This window comes from Solea senegalensis, linkage group LG13 (assembly GCF_019176455.1).
Source record: "Solea senegalensis isolate Sse05_10M linkage group LG13, IFAPA_SoseM_1, whole genome shotgun sequence".
In the NCBI taxonomy this organism is placed as follows: Eukaryota; Metazoa; Chordata; class Actinopteri; order Pleuronectiformes; family Soleidae; genus Solea; species Solea senegalensis.
The window spans coordinates 10,569,064-10,586,826 of NC_058033.1; the positions used below are offsets into that span (position 1 = coordinate 10,569,064).

At 39.4% G+C, this 17,763-nt stretch overlaps 1 protein-coding gene and 1 long non-coding RNA gene across 3 annotated transcripts in view; both read right to left on the minus strand.

The window, feature by feature from the left end:
• The window catches only part of LOC122779168 (seizure protein 6-like), a 121,921-nt gene extending 118,602 nt beyond the window's left edge, over positions 1-3,319 (minus strand). Inside the window, exon 1 of one of the 2 annotated variants that reach the window (XM_044041289.1) lies at positions 2,878-3,319. In XM_044041289.1, the coding sequence (XP_043897224.1) occupies positions 2,878-2,962 (85 nt within the window). In that variant the 5' untranslated portion in view covers positions 2,963-3,319. The remainder of the gene's footprint in view (positions 1-2,877) is intronic. The other variant, XM_044041290.1, reaches the window with a different exon arrangement.
• Positions 3,320-15,805: 12,486 nt separating this feature from the next.
• Positions 15,806-17,008, minus strand: LOC122779319. The gene is made up of 2 exons (XR_006361558.1): positions 16,963-17,008; positions 15,806-16,094 (listed from the first exon to the last, which is right to left on the minus strand). It is a non-coding gene; the product is annotated as an uncharacterized LOC122779319 (long non-coding RNA).
• Positions 17,009-17,763: the final 755 nt, after the last annotated feature.

Here is a 17,763-nt window from a genome sequence, read left to right on the forward strand (position 1 = left end):
TCAGGTTGCCTCTGCAAGTTAACATTATTAAAAAAAAAGTTCCGTCACTTTGTCCCTCAGAGATTCACAGTGAGATAATGAAATGCCCGTAGCATTCTCACAACGTGCTAATGACTTTTTGCAATCTGGAAATCTCATCCTCAAAGCACATTACTCAACATATACTGCACAAATTAACGTATACTAAATCATATTTTTATTCTGATGAAGTAAACAATGTTTTTTTTTGTTGTTTTTACATTTGATTTACATGTTCTGTTTACCACTTTAAGAGGTGGTAAACATGAAATGAAGTTAAAAGGAAACGCTAAGAATCCAAATGACTGAGTTCCTGTGATATTTTAATAAAACATAAAGGTTTGAGGACAATCTAATGAACGTGCCTTGTGAAAGGCATCGCTGAGATTTAGGGTGTGCCCATTTTATTTGTGTGTTTCGTCTGTTTTTGCAGTGAGAGTTGTAAATAAATACGCTTAAAAGAAATTACCTCCTCTTATACTAAGGACGAATAAAGGCAACAAATGTTGGATCAATGAATTTTAAATATAACAAAGTGCCTATTGTCTATGATTATTATTAAAGATGTAATCAATGGGAATGCAATTGTTGTATGTATAAGCGGTCCTTCTGTCCGGCCTGACTAATATAAGGTCAGAATAATTCAACCAATAAAAATAATTAAAATAGTTCAATACTCATTGTCATAAGACAATGTGTTGGGAATTATTAATTAGTGAATACATACATTTTATGTTATATTACATAAAGCATATAAGTACATAATTATTTATCAGACACACATATATTGTGACTGTGTAAGAAATTTTAAAAAATTAAAAAAAGAAAAAAAAACTCATTTGGAAACAACCAATTGTTTACAACTTTTAACGTTTTGAGTATTTGAGAGCAAATGAAAGGAGTTTTTATTAATAAAAACAATAACTTGGCTCCCTGGGAAGATAATGTCCCGGTTCCGGCTCAAACATGAAGAATGGTAGTGAAGTGTGGTTAATTGTAACGGACTGAAGCAAGCTGACGACTACAACAGACTGCAGCACATATGAAACCTCCTCTAAAGCTAAACTTCACTCGCCGCTGCTGCACATTCACACACTCCAAACTTCTGACTCGTGGCAGAACTTCAAACCTGTGAGAATCAAAAATTGAAATGCCCATCTTTGGTGGATTTACAAAGAGACTGAATTGTTTTTCTAGGCAATGGAGAATTCACTAATACAGTAGATGACGTTAAACTTATATTGTGCTCAAAAAAAAAAAATGCACTGTGCACTTTTTCCTTCCCCCTACAGCGTTTTGAGGGAACTGTGTGCATGTTCTTGTGATAGCTGGGAGAGAACAAACAAACAGATAAAAACTCTCACACACCTTCTGCTGTTGGTCCTACTTCACAGCACTCCACTCACTGCTGACTGTGTGTGTTTATTTAAATAAAGTTAATTAAACATTTAAACAGTGTAAAAAGCCTTCTGGGAGTGTCACTGTATATAACAAACTCACACATGAGGATGCTTCACATCCTCCGTGAGATATTTGTTGATGGTAACATGTTGTTTCCGACATTGGGCCAGAAAAGCACACTGGTGAAGTAATTCATTTTCAGTTATGTTTAATAATCACTTGGTCCTCAGAACTAGAATGTTAATTTTTAACCGGAAACAGAGCTTTCAAGAAAAAAAGTTCAAACAGAGGAGAACACAGAGCTAGAGAGACATTCAATCTCTTAGAATGACATTTATTTGTCCTCGCGCCAAAACAATGTGATATAATACTGTGTGTTACAGTGAGGTGATGATGTAATGACTTTTCTCTATCAATAACTGCCACTATTCTTATTTTTAGAGAAATGTTTCATACTGCTTGGATAAAAATTAAGACATATTTATTTTATATTTCTATTCCATACAGACACACAATACAACAAATGTTCTTTACTTTATGTTAATTGTATTCTTGTGTAGCTGTGGACTTTCATTTCATTTCATTCTCCTATGTTTTACTGTATTCCTCTAATTTGTATTTGCATCCATTTTATTTGTTATGTATTACTTATTTAGTTATTGTGCTGCTGTAACACAAGAGTTCCCCACTTTTGGATCAATAAAAGACACATGTCCGTTGCCTTGTGCAATACAATTAAGTCCACACCGATTGCAAAACAGTACAGACAAGTCAAATCAGTAAAAGATAGAGGTAGCGATGAAGAGAGGGCAGATGCACAATAGAGAATTAATTAGGACAAGTCTATACTGTGCTTGGATCCGCGGCTGCCGCTTCCCACTACCACTCATCTGTGTCAAACAGCTTGGTCAATAATCTTCCAGCAATTCCTAAGGATTAGAGTCTTATTATGGGAGCACCGTCTGTCACACAGACCTCGTGCCCAAACAAGTCATCCTCAGTGAACTGTGTTTATCTTTTTTTTTTTTCTCACTCCATCATTTTTACTTTCAGCAAACAATATCTCAGGGATATTGATCACTATACTAAGTATTGGTTTGTGCATAGGTTGTGTATTTGGATTTAAAGTAGTCTGAGAAGCTCCTGTAAGTTCTGTAACAGATTTGACCCTGTGGTCTGTTGTATTGTTATAGTAAGTATTTATCTTTTTTTAATAATGGGTGTAGAAGTCTCTTTAATGTAAATAACTTTCCCCAAAAGCTATATTTTATTTCCTTTTACATGTTCTATGTTAACACATTCTGTCCAAATCATTGACAGCTTAATATACCTTAACATAGGTATAGATTTCATGAACCTTATGTCATTCATTGCGCTACCTCTGCCTTGTACACTTTGTCTGTTGGAAGTCCAACGGAACAATCCGCGTAAAAGTGCGTGGAAGCCCCAAGTTCTTACCTTGTCCGTGGATTTTGGCCACGACAGCAGCGAAAACCAAAACCGTGAGCAGGGTCTTTAATTCAGAGTCTCGTCTTAAACACATGTCTGCAGAAGTCGAGGTCGCTCTTCGCGTGTTGCTGCACACCGCGTCCTTGTGTTCGGGGAAAAAAGAAAAAAGAATAGTACTAATATTCACAAATAACACTTCCAGGGCTTAAAAAGGGGGACATGAATAGAATTAAAGAACAATGGAAATAAGCAAAACGAGGTTTTCAGTGTCTGTAAAATAGAAACTGAAAACGCACGAGCTGCAGTCGCGGTTCCTGTAATGTTGTCGGAGTGAAAAAGAGTCGAGAATAATCAAGTGGAAAGCGGAGGTGCCTTTGTGAGCGGATTCCGGATTTCTGTGTGTGTGTGTGCGTGAGTGCGTAAGTGTGAGAGGAGCTGCTGTGGCACATGGAGAGGAAAGAGGCAGCTGAGACTTCAGCACCGCGGACAGCTCCTAGCGTCAGCTCAGGGAACAACCTCCTCCTCAAAGTTAAACCCTCAACTCCCTCACATATAATTCCTTTCAGATTATTTATGCTCACGAGCGCGGCCATCTTTTCATTTCACCTTCATGCATTTTTCATTCTTACCAATAATTTCAAGCAGCGGTCAAGTTTAAATGTGCAGAGGAAGGGGATGTTTTCTGGAGCGCAAATGTAGTGCCAAGTACTAGTGTAGTGTTAACAAACATCAACAAAGTGTTATTATTATTATCATTATTGTTATTATTCATGGCATTGCAGTGGCTACAGGGCGCGTGTTAGCACTGTGTGTACTTGTAATTTTAAAAGTAATGATAAAATATGAATTACTGTTCAGAATTTAATTGATTATGAATTTACTAACTTATTAGCCAAAGTTGTCCGTCTCATTCCATGCATGTCATTTCTCTGGACCTCACATTAGATGTAGTTATGATTTATACCAGCAGAGGGCGCACATCAAACAAAGCACTAACGAGTTAGCTGAGGAGACGCCAAAATGCCATGAAGTGAAGCTAGTAGAAGCGGCCTCTTTACTGCGCGTTCACCGGGATAAAGACATGATGCTACTGCTTGTGGATCACTACTCTTCAGATTGAAATACCAGTGCTAAAGCAGAAATTAAAATAACCTCCTCCGTGACAAACTCTCTTCTCTGGATGTAAACCCAGAGTTTATTCGCAGCCTGATGTAACAGCAGGATGACACATTACTTTTTCAGCCTCATTGTTTTATAATGTGACGCTGATGCACTATTTTTTATTTAAATTAAGTAAAAGAGACGTGTTTCTATAGTTAAGGAAAATGCACACAATGTGCTAATGTTATATGTCATATGTTAAAGGTAATTTATATCATAAATGTATTTATTAAGACATACAATGACCGCTATGTGTCACCAGAATTGGAGGAAATATGTTCAATTGAAATACTGGCTTCGCTGATGACCAGTATCCTGTTCGTAAATCCTCAGTACCCCTTTCAAAAATGTCTGGAGGAGAAAAAAAAAAAAAGTCAAAATAAAGATGACTGAAAGTAGAGAGGAAGCAGCTAAACAGAGAACTTAAGGCAAGGTTAATTAACTCACGGCATATGTTAGTTAACATATCTCATGGTTTTACAGTCTGTTATTGTTGTCTTGTTGTCTCCTCTCATTATGTCATAATCTCTGCTCAAAAGCATGAGAAAGTCACCTTTAAATGGGGTATATTTAAGATATACCCCCTTCACATGATGGTACTGTATGTGTGAATGAAAATATTACAGATAAACAATGTTTAGAGCCTGCACTGGTCCTCTTCTCCCTTTCAAGCAGGACACAAAGGTGAGTGAGGAATCAATCATGTGTGATAAATCACAGCCAGCCACTATCATAACAGTGATTTTTGGAAGACATAATTTCACGTATGAACTCACAGATGGAGGCAGCAGTGGCTCAAGAACTCCTGCAAAGGGCTAAAATCAATTTTTCTTTGTGTCCCTGTCATGGGTGTCTCAAGGCGGGATCTCGGTGCAGGGCATGGGCACAGAGATCTCAGTCATGTGTTAGTCTAGACATAAGGGTTCATACCCATGTTTCAAACAAACATCAATTTCTTTCTCCATCAATGTCAGAAAGCTAAAACTTATATTTATTGTTGTTTTTATTTGTTTGCTTTTTGTAAATCATTTTCCTAGTCATGCTCAGAATCTGCATAATAAGCACAGAGGGGCTGGATATTATAAAATGAGTTTGTGAGTCTCACGGGTCAGTAGTTTTGTCCTTTTTTGAGGTTAATTTAATAATGTCTCAGGTCTGTTTATTTTTGACAGCAACATACCAGTGTTGGAGAGGACAACTTAAATAGTAAAGGGGTTGCTAAATTAAGTTTTTAATGTGCATTTCTTCATCTGCCTGGTGATTATTAATAGCAGCATATGCTATGATTAAAATTGATATGATGATCATTTTTTTTTAACGATCCATGCTATTGTGTGTTTAAATGTCATTGCAGTACTATAACCATGTCATAACTGATTCAGAACCTCTCCTCTGTCATTGATTTTTCCTCGCATCCCAACCGGTCGAGGTAGATGCTGCACATATTTGATTCTGGTTCTTTTAGAGATTTCTACCTGAAGTGAGTTGTTTTCTCTCCACTGATGCCTCGTGTTTGCTCATTGTATGAACTGCTGGGTTTCTCTTCTCTCTATAATATTGTAACGGCTTCTGCCTTTCATGTACAGTGCCTTGAGATAATGTATGTTGTAATGTGGTGCTATACAAATACAATTGAATTGAACAAACCTAATTAATTCCTTATTTAACTAGGAATTAAACCAAATGAGATTTGTTTGCTAGAGTGACCAAGACAGGCAGCAGTACATGGCACAACTTTTTCAAGCATACAACGTACTCCATATAATGTCAAAAAACAATACCATATACATAAAAATCTACTTGAAACACACGATGCAGTATAAAATCACACAAGTCATTTAAAAATACTTTAAAAGTGTACCAATGCCACCAGATCCTTCCATTTCAGACAATATTGTAGCTTGTTCCACGGAGAGGAAGCCCGCTATTTAAATGCCTATTTTGGAACTGACATATAAAAGTGATAAAAGACAACAACTCCCTGTACTGTTCTGTAAACTAAAAGCGTGGCAAATAAAGCACTGTATTTTCTTCAGCATAGCAGCAAGTGTAAATGTTAACATTGACATAAATTCTTAAGGGAGGCTCTGGTGTAGTCTCCTGTGTAGGCAGGAGGACAAGCACACATGGAGCAAGCGTTGAACTCCTACAAGCTTTAAGGGCCTCAGTTATACAACCTCTGACCTCGCTGTGCAAGTAAAACGGTAATTTTGTTTGGAGAAAAAGAATCACAATAACATCATTGTTCTTGTGAGAGGACTCAAACAGAAAAAGATGAATTATCAAGCCGACTTTAATTTAAAGCTGCAGAGTGTGACTTTTTTTTAATATGTACAAATGTCTGCTACATCAAACTAGCGTCAAATGAGTTCCCACAATGCTCAGTAAGTCAATCAGCTCCACATCTCTCTCTAAGCTGTTCAGTTCTGCACTGCTGCTGTATACACACAAACTCCCCCTCAGTCAGGGCTGATAGTATTGCTTGACTAATGTTACATTGTTTCTGTCGCATGACGGGCAAATGGAGGCAAAATAATAACAGCAAAGATCCAGCAAAAGTTGCATACTGCAGCTTTAAATTTGATCACTAATCTCATCAGCTAGTCGGAGTGATTAATCAGATGTAACGAGTCAGATATGTTGGAATAAATATTCTCTCCCTTTATGACATTGAAATAAGTATTAGCAGATAGTATCTGCTATGCTTATCATTCCACTCCCTTGAGTTATCTAGGTCATATTAATGTGTTATATCAAAAGAGACTTAATATAGCTGCTAAAATAATTGCTATGTGCCCGCATTCACTTCATTAGTAATTTCCACATAAAGTGATGCATTCAGAAACAGTTCAGAGTCTGTGGGGATGTTGTTCTGCTGCACTCTGTCTCCTGATCAGAGGACGCTGCGGCGGCTTGACGTGAATTCACGGGTCTGTTTTGCGAGACGACACTAAAATAAAAGCAATTAGAGGATGAGAATCAAGGTGGAGGAGTGAGTGGGGGAATGTAACATGTGCTTTAAGAGAACCAGAGTCAGAATTTATTGCTGAAACAGTATATGTAAGCACATACTATTTCAAAACAAGACCACTCTTTCTAAAAATAGAGGAAGCGGATAAAATAGTGGATGTGGTTGAATGTACACCTGCTCTTTGAGGTCTACACGTGCAGTATTATACACCATAAGCCATGTGGGCTTTGTTATTATCTGTCCATAGATGGATTTCTCACTTTTCTCTCACACTTCTTGTCCTCAAGACTCAACTGCTATGGATTAGCAGAAAATGTATCCCAGAAGATTTTTGTCTATTTCAGTGTCATTACACACAGACTCACATCGCTCTAAATCATTATCTTTGGCAGATTTCTTTTGGTTTCCAGTCCTTGGGTCTGGACCCACAGATAGGTTGCATGATATTTACAGAGTTTTCCCAACCTTTAAATCAGATGCATGTATGTATGTTGTTGTTTTTCTTTTCTTTTCTTTTAAACCCAAATTGTACAAAAAATAAGTTTAAATTGATTTAACCAAAAAAAATGAAGTGTTACAGGTATGGCTGTAAAGTAGTCGCTTAATTATGCACAATTTTGCTCTGCTCACGATATATACTATTGTGATTTGTTTGCTAGTTTGCTATCTGTAAAAAGTGGGTCCCCGTATAGAAAGTTCGGAAAGCTCTGGGTAAGCTATGCTCATCCAACGGATGGAAAACCTAAAACCTCAGACATAGTAGGATTAGATTCGACTTTCTCACACTGTGGACATTCAATTGTTATAGCAGCAGGATTGGGACAATTGCAGAAATATTAATATAATAATATAAAAAAAACTTTGCCCAAATTGCCTTTCAATTTTACAACTAAATTATACATTGCATCATAGTTGTAGTATATTTTTTTTTTTAAAAAAGGTAAAAAAAAACAAAATTGAAAGAAGTGTATTGTGATGTTTGTGTCAATATAAAAGCAATTTAAGTACAATGGTCACATTGGACTGTAAACATTAAAATAAGGGAGGGTTCATGGAACAAAAGGGGAACCTTCCTCCACTTCCTTGGTTTTCTTTATACACTATGTGGCTCTAATACCCTAAACAAATACAATTGCTGATCACCACTTTTAATAGGCTTTAGTTTATTACATTTTTATTTACACCTTTTGTGGTCTTGGTCAATCACCACAGGAAATGAAATGGACAGGTAAGACTATATTATGTTCACCCTATAGAAAACATTCATAACATCCTCTGTAGTTAATCCTCTAAGAACGATTTAAATACACCTGCCACATTAGACCACAAATTACTGAAATGAGGTATGGTTGGAGGTACACTGGGGAAAGGTTAATGTAGACTTTTTTCAGGTTTTATTTGACTTTGTCTCTTTGTGGTGACCTCTGTCTCCTCCATCAATGCATCTCTCTTTTCCCTCTAAATTTATCTCTCCGTGTCCACCCCTTTCCACATTCCCAAGCATGGGACACTCTCTTTGCATCACTCCCGTAACCCCCTCCGGCCTGACTCAGGAAACGATTTAATAGTGCAACTTTCCCTTTAGTGAAGCTCAGTGGAGCCATAAAACAGCCCTGAGGTCTAGTTGGCAGCCAGATGGCTGCAGCCGAGCTTTCATTCTGCTAATGGGTAGGGGGGCTGAGCAGTTAATGAAAATCAGACTCTCGAAATGAAATGACCAATGTCCCGAGGTAATGAGGCACACATCAGCAGCAAGCCTTTACAAGCATTAAGGTAATCTTAGATGGCAGGATTATGGAAAACATCTTATGATGACTGTTCATTAGATAGCTAAGGACTGACTGATTATTATACAGCATGTTTGGCTAACAAACACACGCCTATAGTGACTCTGTGCGTTATTTGATATTTAGATAGACTGGCTCGGCTAAGTGCTTCATCCGCTCATGGCTGTGTGCCAAATTCTATCTATGAGTCTCTACCCACGCAGCATCATAGCCTACAAATTGCAGTCACAGACAACAACATCACAGTTACAGAACTCATAAATGCATGCAGGGCTAATCATTGTGCAGTACATTCACAGTGCAGACCCATGACCCCTTTCAGCTGGCAATCCCGTTACGAGGACTGTCCAGAAATCTGTTCACAGTTCACTGTTATTTACCACTATTTATTTTGTATTATCTGATGCCAGACCAACCTCAGCTGTTTTAGAAGAGAATAATGCGAAGTTCATGGTGTATTTACTTATCTGACTGGATCAGATTGCGGAGTGTGAAGCAGCAGGGATGATGATCAGCACCTCTAAATCTGAGGCCATGGTTCTCAGGAAGGAAGGGGGTCAGGATGGATTGCCTACTCCGGGTGGGGAATGAGTCTTTGCCCCAAGTGAAGGGGTTTAAGTATCTCAGGGTCTTGTCTCACGAGTGAGGGGACAATCAAGCATGAGATTGGCCGGAGAATCAGAGCGGCGGGAGCAGTATTGCATTCATTCTGCTGCACCGTTATGACGGAAAAGGAGTTGAGCCACAGAGCTCTAGATCTACCAGTCGAACAAGATCACTGGTACAAGTGGCTCAAAGGTGGCTGGGATCTCCCTTAGAGATAGGGTGAGAAGCTCAGTCATCTGGGAGGGACTCGGAATAGAGAATCGGCTCCTTAGTATGGAAAGCAGCCAGGTTAGGTGGTTCGGGTATCTGGTAAAGATGACACCAGGGCACCTCGGGAGGAGCAGATGAACCTCAGAGCAGATGAAGGACCAGGTGGAGAGATTATATCTCTTTGCTGGTCTCGAAGCACCAGGGGATCCCCCAAATCAGATGTGGATGATGTGGCCAGTTCTCTGCTGCAAATCAATCTCAATGGAACTCCATTCCCTGTTGATCATTCCTGTTTTGGAACGCAACAAAAATGTGCACCATTAGCACAGAAGTGCCCCAAAACTGTTTTAATGACTGAACTCTAGCAACCACTCCAAGAAGTTTCATCACAGAGATCGGAACAGCAAGTGTTATTGTGCTTTTTGTTTGCTCAAGATCGTCAGAAGAATCTCTAATAGTATTGATTTCCTCCAAGAGTTTCTTTTTTATGATTGCTGGAACCTGTGTTTTGGAGTGATTTGCCTCAGAAAAACACAATTTATGTTTTTAACAAAAGTAAAAAAGATTGTATTTTCACAGAGTGGCACTGGGTCTCTGTTAAGGTCTCCATTATTGAATAGTGAATGTTTCTGAGTTTCTGTTTGTTGGCAGACAATGTAATCATGTATTGGTTAAAATGATACCTGTAAATAAATCATATCGACTCATCCTCCTGGCCATTTCCTGTTCAATGACAATATATTATTAAATGCTTTTAAACTCAGAACATGAACAAACTGAACTTCTAGTTTTGTTGTTTTTGTCTTCTGCTGTATAGTATGTCTGTTGTGTTATATCCGTTACCTGTTGCCCAAATTGGCCAAGTCTTTCTTGAAATAGAGGACTTTTTCCACTAGTAAAAAAATGTAAAATAAAAAATGTGTTACTTTTAATACATATATGTATATGCATATATGTGTATATTTATATACATTTATATATACACAAATACATATTACTTTTATTATTTTCTCCTTAAAAAAATACTCACATTAAGCCTAAATAGTTCAGTGAAGTTTGCAGTTTTTAAAAAAAAAGCACCCTCCCCCATCACACACACACTGGTAGAGCCCATTTAATTGCAAACTCCTCATTAACACTGGAGAAGAGCTCCCTCTGAGCCAGTCAACTGTGCCGCAGACAGTTTTTTCAAAGCTTTCTGTACAAATCCATTTTCTCTAGCAGAATAGAGAAGCCAGGAGGAAGGGGTGGAGGATTGCTGGGACATTACCAAGCTCCATCTGACCTTTGACCTGAAATCATGAATTTAACAGGTGGGAACAAGAGCGTCAGGAGGCTATGCACGCGCGCGCGGGGGGGTGGGGGTTACGATTTCTGTTAGCAGCAAATGTTCTTGTTTCCACAGCACAGACTGCATACACGCATGCAGTGTAGGGTGGCTGTTGTGCTCACTTTGCTCTGCTCTGAGTCCCAACAGTGGGAATAGAGTGGATGTGACCCCAAAGACTGAGCAGCATCTGTTAACCCCCTGATCATTGCTTCTATCCGACAGCCAGGCAGGAGCATCGTCTGCCCAGTCATGCGGGGCCCTGCCAATAGATTCAGCGGACTATGGTAATGAGTCTGAAAGGATTCCCAGGCTCAGTGCTGTCACTTTGATGACTCTAAAATTAACTAACACTGGACTAGAAATTCTCAACACCTGCTGTAATAACATGCAAGATAGAAGGAATATGTCCACGGTGACACAGGTACAAGAAAATTAATGTAACCCTTCTTGTCAAATGTAATTATAATCTTGGTGGCACGGATATGGCACACTGAATGTTTTGAAAGGGTGAAGTGAGAAATGATTGCTGCAATGAGAAACTCTCTTAAGACATAATAACAGTATTCACTATCCCACTGCAGAGACATATGTCAGGATTTCTCTCTATAAATGGTCCATTGGTGTATTTATATATCAGTTTTCTAGTCTTGATGACCAGTTAAAGTGCTTTAAATGACATTCACTCGTTCCCACCCACATTCACACAGTGCATCTATATGCCATGCTGTCTATCACATTTCTATCATACCCATTCACACACTGCCAGCACACCATCTTGGGGTTAAGCGTCTTGCCCAAGAGCACGTTAACATGTAGACATGCAGAGCCAGGGATCAAACCTCGACCTTTCGGTTGGATGGAGCCCCGCTCTACCACTGGTTCATGGCCAGGTAAGAGTAGAGCAATAGGTTGTGGGTTATTTGAGTTATACATATGAACGAAAAGTATGCACTTGCACGCACATTCTACAGGTGGAGCCAATCTCAGGTGAAACACGGCAGGGTAAACCCTGGACAGGTTGCCAGTCCATCGCTGGGCAACACACACAAACAACCATTCACTCTCAGATTCACACCTATGGTCAATTTATTATGTCCAATTAACCTCTGTATGTTTTAGACTGTGGTAGGAAACTGGAGAACCTGAAGAAAACCCATGCACACACACGGAAAACATACAAACTTCTTTTTGCCACAAGGCAACTGTGGTACACGTTACGAAATCACTCTGATTTTCTGTCATACTTTTCCTGCAGTATGAACTGCTTTTTATGACTCAAAGACAGAAAATGCAGTGTAGACTTCTGGCCCTGTAGTTGGTGTGAGCAGTCAGCTGTGTGTGATGAAGAGTTGCTGCTTAGCTCGAGGATGATTTCACACACAGGACCATCAGCCATCATTCTTGGCCAAATTCAAGGTAAAATGCCTTAAAAACTAAAAACTAACATTGCAACCAGCTCTACGACAGTTAGCATGTCTTACATTGGTGAAGTACTACAGGCTCACTCGCGTTCATACCATTGCTAATTAATTGGCTAAATTCAGCGACATTCTACATTACATTAAAGAGCAGAACTATTATTACCTATGCATACTTTTGTTCAAGTTCTTCCACATTATGTACATTTGTTCAAAAAACACATTTCAAGTACAAATAAATGTGGATTTGTGAGTAAAAAAACAATATGAGTGGACTCATACTGCATTCAGGCTCTTATTTTTGTGTACGCTCTAACAACAAAAAATAATGTGATGTTATATTATTTTTATATGTAAAATTGACAATATTTTAGTAGTAGGCATTGTTTTAAAAAACAAAATCAGTTAGATCATGTAATGAACTGTTTACATTTACTCCAATATTACATACATAAATATGTATATTATTTGTCATTTAATACAAATTTACCATTTGAGGGCGGTAATCACAATCGCACAATACTCTGAAACCGTGACCTTTCTGTTTTCACTTATCATAGTCAGCATCTCATACCAGCCCATGGGTAAAACAAACAAATGCTGCACACATCATTGTCATACACTAGGGCTCCAACTAATGGTTATTTTCATAAGCATTTAATCTGTAAATTGAAGCACTCAAACCGATTAATCTTTGCAGACCGACATGTTACTTTGTATGATAATATGACAGAGACACACATAAAGACAGACTTTTCAAGGAGTTTGCGACATGTTGTCCTGTTCTTTTACATCCACATCTCTGTTGAGCATTTCTCCTTCTCCACTCACTGTGTACCCCTCCCTCTCCTTGACCTTCTCTTTTCATTAGTCAGAGTGTGTCTCATGCCTCCAAGCATGCTGATAGTGCACTGCTCCAAGGCTGCATTTATCAAGATGATAAAGCACTCGCAGACAACAGCCCAGTATCTCAAGGCTAGTGGCCACGCTACCTGACAAGTGACAATGAGTCACACAAACTCCACCTCGATGCTCCTGATCGCCCCTCATCGCCCCCTGATCTTATCCTCCCTCCAGCATCACCCATATACCATGCCTAGTTGGTCACAGGTTGTTGCCTTGTGTCACACAAGTCCCTAATGAGAAGATAAGTGAGGATAAAGGCGGGTGACTGCACACTTTCCCATACACACATTCAAACAAACTGCTCCCAGCACACGTGTCCAATGTCTTCACTCAGTGACATCCTGTTACACCACAGAAATGCAAGGCTTTGCCACTTTGGCTTCACCTTTCATCTCTGCCGGCTGCTCACCTCACTTTCCTCAAATCGCTGGCTGTTTTCCACTTTTAGCCATAAAAGCACCGACTGCCAGGAGAAAAAAAAAAAGGAGTAGGGTCTCCAGCCAGCAATCAGTGTTGAGCTCTCACAAACCTGACAGCCACGATGGTGGAAAAATGTGTTTTTCACTTCAAAGGATATTAGCAATTACTCTAATGGAAAGCAGTGGGTGAATATGACAATTGTTTTTTCTTTTTTGTCACCATGCCATTTCATTTAGATGTCATTATTATATTAAAACGAATGTTCAATTAAAAGGAAAGGGTATATTGTTCATGGAAAGTCATTATTAATGACAAAAGCTCCAAAGGCTGTTGCAACGGAGTTTGATTTCTTTTGTTTCTTGCAGCTAAAACATCTCTCTCGCTGTCTCTCACACACACACACACACACACACACACACACACACACACACACACCAAATTAAAATACTCAAAACCACCCTCAACCTTCACATAATCACTTGTTCACATAACAGAATTTCAACAAATTGCAAATACCTTGGTACATCACAATGCATAAAACAGCTTATCTGTTGAATACCCAAACTTCCTAAAATATCCAGGCAATAGTTCATATAAGTTGTCATTGGCAAAAAGCTTGACCCTGCTTGACCAAAAAAAAAAAACTGTTTGCTGACTGTAATTCTTCATATTATGGTATATTTATTTTATTTTTGACAGACTGAAAACCAGAGCATTATTGACAGAATAATGTATGCCGCATATTCTATTGACAAGAAGAAGAAAGCCCATCACTCATTGCAAAACACTTGAAGTGGCAGCTGGTGTTAAAAAGAATGTTGGGGGGAAGAAGAAAAAAAAAGGCTGAAACTAAAGCTTATATTTTGTGCTGGAGGAGGATCTACTGTGCATGCACCATTTATAACAAGAGTCTATGGTAAAGATGGTTGCACACCAAAGGAACAGGAAACGTCACTTTTTATAAATGGCACTCAGTTTGGAGAATGAATATCTCATTTATTATTGAATTGCTAAAGTAGTGATGATGTGATGTCCACTATGTCCACCTGTATTCAGTGCCTTTTGTGACAAAATATAGGCAATGGTGAGAACAGCTTTGAAGAGCTCGGCTTGGGCTGTGTAGTGTTTGAGCCGAACGTGGTTTGATGCTTGTTGGTATATATATTTGCACAACATGTTTGACTCTCATGCTCCTGCTTGGGAAGTTGAACTTTTCTCAACTTGATGCAGTTTTTGATTCCTCTCCATTTAAAGGGAATGAGTAGCACTTCAGTCCATTCATACACTGCTCGCTGTAAAAGCCTTCATCAACAAGAATTGGAACTGTGGAAAACAACTCTAGAAGTAAACTTAAAACCAATTGCACAATTTATCATGGAATGCAACAAAAACCAAGGTGATGCACTCTTTACTGTTGTTGCGGCAAACGTTGCTGCAAACATCACTCACCGCACAAGTGTGGTTGGGTGTTAAAGAGAGGGAAGATGTTCTGAGGGGAACACTGCAGATGTTCAGGACAGCTACAAATACCTTTCCACAGGCAAATGGAAACCATGAATAGGCCACTAGAAAATCTACAGAGTAAAGCAAAACTCAGAGAGGCTAAACCATCAACGCATACACCCTGCCAGTCAGCAAATACCCTGTTGGAATAACACATGGGACAACAGTATAGACAAGGGAGCTCTTTAAAATGTGTGCACCGTTTCACCCCAAATCCAGCATTCTGAGGCTGTTCACTTAGCAGGTTAAGGGAGACAGAGGACTAGTAAGCATCAGAATGACTGTTCAGAATGAGACCAGTAAGATCCAGTAGAACATCAGAAAGATGGCTGCAAAAATGAACTGCTCTGAATACCTCAGACAACAGGAACCCAAAAAGAAGAGGATGAACCATCATTTATGTACAAGCCTCTACACCATAAGTACCACCACAGATTGAGGAAATCCTGCCAGTGGCTGTAAAAGGCTGTACTGAAGGACCACACATGTGTGGCGAGGGTAGGAGATAAGGTGAGATTACTAATATTACAAGCTTGAAAATGTCACCCTGGGAATTTCACCCAGGGAACTACTGTTAGAAACACAAGGCACACAGTTCAGGTTACTCAGGGGGCAAGAGACGTGGTTCCAAGTTAACATAAAAATTTTATTAAACGTTAATGCTAAAACTTCAATAAAACTCATTCATACCAACCAAAAAAAAGGGGGGGGGGCAAAAAACTTAATCAGAGCTGAGGCCAAAGTGAATGGATAAAGGCTAGGGCAAGAAAGGGATCCACCATAGAAAAACACCACAAAAATCACCAGGCACACGTGGCAGACACTCTCAGTGAAGAAAAACCTGCTCCCAGGGACACAGCAAGACAAGACAGGAGGAAGCCACCACCAGCACCGCCACCACCGGCCTACAGCAACTGAAAAAGGGAAGGATAACAACAAATTAGTGTTGTTACATACATTCAAAACCAAAGAAAACAACTCCAAAGCTTAACAAAACTATAACAAATGGGCAGATCACAGGCATAAATATTACATATAACTGGACAAACAAAATTAAAGGCCCAAAACAAACCCAATTACAAAACAAAATCTCTAAATTAACTAAATAAAGTTACATAAACAAAATCCCCATTTAACCCAGACACAATACCCAAAACTAAGGTTTCACACTTTCTCACACACACTCATTCACTCTGTAAAAGGGGGAACCATCCCCAATAAAAGCAGCCGTGCGGGACTGCGGCCAAATAATCGTCTTGGTGCAGGTTGGTGTACTTTGGGCTGAAAGTCAGCTCTGAAGCGTCCGACGACCACCGGATAACGGCGCACAGGCACGCAGCAGCCGCAAACACAAACACTAAATACGGTGACTATAAAGCAGCGGCAGCAGCCAGTTAGGTTGTGGTTAATAACACCTAATCAAGAATTACATAATTAGAAACTGCCACGTAGGTGACAATAAATGCGACTGCATTGTACAATATACGTACAATATATAATATACCTTCTTTTAGCAGCAATAAACACTCACGAGAGGAGGAAGATAAAAAAAAGGGCTCCAGGCAGCCGCCAGCATGTACCTGTGACCACACTAGCATTAGCCACCTAGTAGCACCAACCAACGACCAGAGAGAGATGACATTTACCACCGCCGACCAAACCACAGCAGCGTGAACAGGGAGCACGGAGCAGCACCCAACCAGTCGCCCTACAACACAACGCCAAGGCCTAGAGCATAAAAACTAAACTAAACGACCAGCGAAGTGAAATGCGGGAACATACCTGTCGGGGATGTGACCTCTACACCGGAAGTGACACAGGCAACAACGGGAGCACAAGACGAGCCGGCGAGCGGACTAACGCTTTTGTACCGGCTCCCTCAATGATTACCGGAACTGCAACCATGGCAACCAAATAACAAAAATGAGCGAGGGGGAAAGTAAAACGAAAACGAGCAAGAGACAGGAGCTCAGGTGTGGCCTCTGCAAAGGTGCCCCTGGAACAGTTTTGCACAATAAGCTGTAATAGTGAACTAAAATATTATTATTTATAATAATTCATTAGTAATTATTTATATTTATTATATATTTTTAAATTTATATGTATTTATATATTACTTATTGACCTGGAAATCCCAATGTCACACTTGAAGACATGGGGTGGTCAAGAATGGCCAAGCTAAGAGTCTTTGGGACTTCTAGGTCCAGGTGATGGTTAAGTGATTGAACATGATGTGGTTTACAAACCCACATGATAGCAATATCAAGAAGACAGAATGCAAGAAGCTTGAGAAATGTCAAGAGGCAGGACACATTAAGCAATCATAAACCACAAGTTTGTCCTTTTTCTCTTCCGTCCACTGGGCTCAGGAGACGATCTTCACATTCATCCTTGTCCCACTGTGTGGGACAGGCTGCCCGGTCAACTCGCTCTCATTGAATACTGCAGGGTTCTGCTCATGACCAATTTTTTGTTCAGTTGTAAATATTAAACATTAATTTTATACTTATGATTTGAAATCGGGAAGACTCTGATTCATCCATCTGTTAACCCCTCACACTATAAGATAATTTGGCCAGATAA